Source organism: Silurus aristotelis (genome assembly GCF_946808225.1).
Source record: "Silurus aristotelis genome assembly, chromosome: 12".
Classification (NCBI taxonomy): domain Eukaryota; kingdom Metazoa; phylum Chordata; class Actinopteri; order Siluriformes; family Siluridae; genus Silurus; species Silurus aristotelis.
In genome coordinates, this window is record NC_139585.1 from 30154848 (window position 1) to 30159847 (window position 5000).

General features: G+C 43.2%; 1 protein-coding gene and 1 long non-coding RNA gene across 2 annotated transcripts in view; one reads left to right on the plus strand and one right to left on the minus strand.

Annotated features, from left to right (window-relative positions):
- Positions 1-888: 888 nt before the first annotated feature.
- The window catches only part of htra1b (HtrA serine peptidase 1b), a 19235-nt gene continuing 15123 nt past the window's right edge, over positions 889-5000 (minus strand). The window contains exons 5-9 of the mRNA XM_083556300.1: positions 4521-4553; positions 3219-3333; positions 3055-3112; positions 2868-2963; positions 889-1755 (exon numbers count right to left, since the gene is read on the minus strand). Of these exons, the coding sequence (XP_083412426.1) occupies positions 1587-1755; positions 2868-2963; positions 3055-3112; positions 3219-3333; positions 4521-4553 (471 nt within the window). The 3' untranslated portion in view covers positions 889-1586. The remainder of the gene's footprint in view (positions 1756-2867; positions 2964-3054; positions 3113-3218; positions 3334-4520; positions 4554-5000) is intronic.
- On the plus strand, positions 3268-4260 carry LOC310734392. Its single transcript, XR_014536035.1, has 2 exons — positions 3268-3394; positions 3436-4260. It is a non-coding gene; the product is annotated as an uncharacterized lncRNA (long non-coding RNA).

Genomic DNA, 5000 nt, shown 5'->3' on the forward strand with positions numbered 1-5000 from the left:
AGAGAGAGAGAGGGGGAGAGAGGGAGAGGGAGGGAGGAAGAGAGAGAGAGAGGGAGAGAGAAAGGGGGAGAGAGAGTGGAAGGGGGGGGGTAGATGGGTAGATATTGAGTTTTCAGAGAATTCTGTGTTGTGGCAGCTGGAGAAATCCAGATGTTGGGTGCAGTTCAGGGTCACTGTGTCTTCAGTGAGTGGGTTGGACAAACCGAGAAGAAGAACCAGGCTTTCTTTCTCACAATTACACACACACACACACACACACACACACACACACACACACACACACACACACACACACACACACACACACACACACACACACACACACACACACACACACACACACGGTTTCCTGACTCCATGTATATCTTCATATAAAATTTCACTCATTTTTAAAGGTTTTTTTTATTGAAGAAAAAAAATTCTCTAGAAATAAGATTTTTTTCCCACGTAACATCCCATAATAATAATGATGATGATAGTAATAATAATTTGTGTGTGTGTGTGTGTGTGTGTGTGTGTGTGTGTGTGTGTGTTTGAAGAGAAACCACTCGTATCATGATGTTCTCATCACCGTGCTTCACTGCCGCTATGGAGTTTCTGGAGCTCTTGGAGAACCTCTGCAGCTCCTTTCTTAGTTTTAATACATTTTATGGTATAAGGAACATACAGTACACACACACACACACACACACACACACACACACTCTAATCCCCTCGCTAGTGTTGAACAAACCCAGAACACCACTGATTGGAGACGGCCTCGTCCAGGCGCGCTCGTGCCGGGGTAGAACCAGGGTCGTGGCAGGAACACAAGAACTCGATCTGCAGCATTTCTACTGAATCAGTGAAGACCTGTGCTGATGCGTGAGAACATAAACCAGAAGCAAGTCTGAGTAGGAGTGTTTTATTAGTAAATATTTCCTGTTGGAGATCGAGATGGAAGTCCTGCACAAGTTCATACACACATTAACAACCTGATGAAGCTCAGTGGTTCTTTTTATTAAACCAGAATGAACATGAGAATGGAATCAGAACAGTAACATGGAGATGAACGGAGCTCCAGCAAAACAGCTCGGGGAGGTGCAGGGGTTAATTCATAAAAAAAACTTGAAATATTTAGGAATGAAGCAGCTTTACTGTGTGTGTGTGTGTGTGTGTGTGTGTGTGTGTGTGTGTGTGTTTGTTGTATCTCTGATGGGAAAAGTTATATGTACATACATGAGTACAAACACAAATGAAATGAGCAGACAGAAATCCTCCACATCCCCGAGTTCCTCACCGTACACACACACACACACACACACACACACACACACACACACACACACACACACTGTTTCGCTCTGTAATCACAACGGCGTAACAGCAGACTGCAGGTTTCACCTTCTGAAGCGAGACACAGGAGATTCAGCGCATTGATCTCAGTGAGATTTATACAAATGGTATTAAAAAGAAAAACTAGGCATAAAAATGAGCATTGCTCCAGATACACGCTCCATGAAATGTCTGTGTTCTTTCGTTTTATAGCTGAGAACCACCTCTGAAAGAGCGGGGCGTCGTGACGAGACGTGACGTGACGTGAGAGGTCAAGGGTCGATCTCCTCAGGCACGACGGTAAGGATGACGTCCTCGTTTCCTCGCCGGACCACCGTGCGGAGCGATGCGTCCTTCTTGATGGCGGCGCTGACGTCGCTCGCTGACGTGATCCTCTCGCCGTTAATGCTGATGATGATGTCGTTTTCCTGCAGACCTCCGCTATGACATCACCGATAAATATGTTAGCGAGGTTCCGACAGCGGTTTCACTAGAATGATATACACCAGAGGAAGACATGCAGCTGCTTGGGTTGAAGGAGAAAAGAGTGATATGGAGACAGATGATCTCTAATAGGGGTAGACGAGGGAAAAACCCGTGTCTGTCTCATGTCTGTCTCTTCCCTGTCTCGTCCTTTCTTTCTTTACCCGACAAACTTTCTACATTTTAGAAATAAACGACAGCAGCTCAATCGCACGCCTAACCTCCGTCATCCTCCTCCCTCGCTTTCCTTCTTTTCTCCAAAAACATCAAATGTGTGGGGGTTTTTCAGGGCGTTGAAGCATTTCATGTCCGTAACCACATGGGGAGACGGATTACCTCAGTTTGTGGTAACTTCAGTTTTAAAACAGGAAGTGGCATTTAGGCTAACACACACACACACACACACACACACACACCCTGGCGTTTCAGTTCCAGTGTGTCATCACCATGTGGTGTATGACTTCATCATGAAGACGAGCCAAACCTGTGCTAAATGGTGAGACTCAACACGGCTCAATGCTCCGCTTTTACCACTTTTATTTCTGCTGATGAGCTTTTCCTGGGCTGAGGTCCGGCTCAACCCAAACGCTTGCAACTTCGAAACACATTTTCATCAAGTGTGGGATCATTCTGGTTACGCCACTGGACTTTGGATTTGAACTCACGCCCTTCACCCCAAGCTGCCACTCCTGGGCCGCTGTCCAAGGTCCTTAACCCCATGGCCGCTCAGTTGTATAAATGAGATAAATGTAAGTCTTTCTGGAGAAGGACGCCGCCACAGTGCAAATATAAATGCCTTTTTTTTTACGCTATGCAAATTACGTTGTGTCACAATAAAGCGATAAATCCAAACAAACGATTTCTCTGGAAATATTCTGCACCCAGCGTGTGGTCAGATGTTTCTACACTTCCCTCCTCACGACGGCATGCATTTAATTCCCGTTTACTGCAGAAATGTACAAAACTCTAGTAAACGTGTATGGATTAGAAAGAAAAAGAAAGAGTGGAAGGAATCTATCCACGTAAAAACCAATCAAATCAAATAACGTGTGTATTGAAATGCTCCTCACGCTTCTGCTGGAGTTTTCGGAATGACCTCGATGACATAGGCTCCAGAGGTGACGTCCGGGAAATCAGACGTCCTTTGTTTTAGCTCCTTAGCAAGACTACAAGAGAATCAGGAGAAGCGTGTTTTAATAAGCAGAACCACCTGTGTGCTGTTCGGTGAAGTTTAAAGCAGGACAAGGTTCTACTCACGTCGGGGTGAGGCTCATCATCCTCACACCGATATACTTCTTCTTTGTGGTGTTTTTTCCTGTTAAAACATGGAGGTGTTACAAATGTATTGATCAGATCTCATCTCACGACTGATGCGTGATTTTCCACTGAGCTTTCAGATCTGGTCTTCGTCTGTCTCTCACCTTTGGCTTGTCGATCGTGAGATTCGGTAAGGAACTGGCGGATCTTGTCCGACGGAATGGCGAAGGAGATTCCGGCGGTCACCTTCAGAGTGTTAATCCCGATCACCTCTCCATCCTACACACGCAGATGTAACCAACAACAACAACAATCTTTCAGAAGTTAGTAAATGCGAAAAGTGTTGAAACGTGACCATCTTGCGTGGATCTTCCAAACGAGTGATATATATGATTCTGTTTATTTCATTCTTCCTGCCTTGTACATGTCAGACTGTATATTTGACCTTGAAGAATCCATGCTTTGATATGAGGATCATACCATTTTGGTTATATGGGGGGGCTCAATGTCTGATTTCACATACTTTTACCGGATTTCTCCACATTAGCTGATTTACACAACACTATGATAACGCTGTGAATAAAACTGTGAAAAGAACAGAAGCTTTTAATAAATCATTTTAACATGAATAAATCCAACCCCTGTGACAGATTTAAATTTTACCCTCCATCTTTAACAACGTCTATAAAGTTCTATTCTGTTTTTACTAATATTTAAACGCTGCATGTGAATTATCGTACGATTTGGTGACGGTTTGTTCTCAGAATATTTTGCTAAAAATAACTGGATTTACGGAAACATTCGGCTCTGAGACGAGACTTTACGTGTTCGGGCCCCGAGTTCTCCAGCAAGATCTCGGTTTCCACTGCTGTCTTTGGTAATGAGTGGAACACCAGATGTCCCGAGTGAATTGCACTCGCGCCAGAACATTTATATTAGTCATTTACTGCTTGTGTCCAAAACGACACAGGACTTCCATCAAGGACTCGGGGACGAAGAAACACAGTTGTCGTTTGGCAGCACCAGGTTTTTAAGCAGCAACCCAACGCTTTAACCAGTAAACCATCCTTCCACGTGTCATGGGGTTCGACCGGTCGTAACGAAACGCAAATTTGACCTGTCAGTCCAGGAAACACCAATCAATACAAGACCCTGAATACACAAGCAGTGTTTTTTTTTATCTTCTCCGAACAACAAGGCCAGAAGGTTCCATGGAAATACAGTTTTATGGCAGGGGTTATCATTTTCATATCACTAGGCACATGTGTTTTACATGTGTTTAACCTTTTTTATGGAAGGATGCGAATGATTTGTATCGTGTGGGGGGTGGAGCATTGTGGTGGGAGGGCGGAGTCATTAGGGGTTTGGTCACGGGGCAGAAAGAATCTTACCTTTGGTGCCAAAAAGGCTACAAACAGCTCTAAACACAGACATGGAAATCATGGAGGAATAAAATGGTGTCTTACCAGATTCACCAGTGGTCCTCCTGAATTCCCATACTGGTGAAAAGAAACGGAGTTTAGCACAGAAATTCGAAAAAGAAAAAATATAAATATATACTTTTATCAGTGTAAAGCTGCTTTGAGACAATGTTCATTGTTAAAAGCGCAATACAAATAAACATGAATTGAATTGAATTGAATAAAAACCCTGTAAATTGGTGCATAATAACATTTTTACTTCACTATTCAATTATAAAACTTTATAAAACTCAAAAGTCATTACAGGACATGGACTGGCAAACGTATGATGGTTGGAGGTTGTTAAGTCTTTTAGAAACTTTTAGATAATAATAAAAAGAAATGTTGGAATCGTTTAAAAATGGTGGGAAAAGGTGGAAATGCATCATATAAAGGGTGATGTCTATTATTTGGGGAAGTCTGGCATCAGGATTGGATTATGTTCGAGTTCTTAATTAGCGGTTAAGCTAAATATACGTTTGGTTG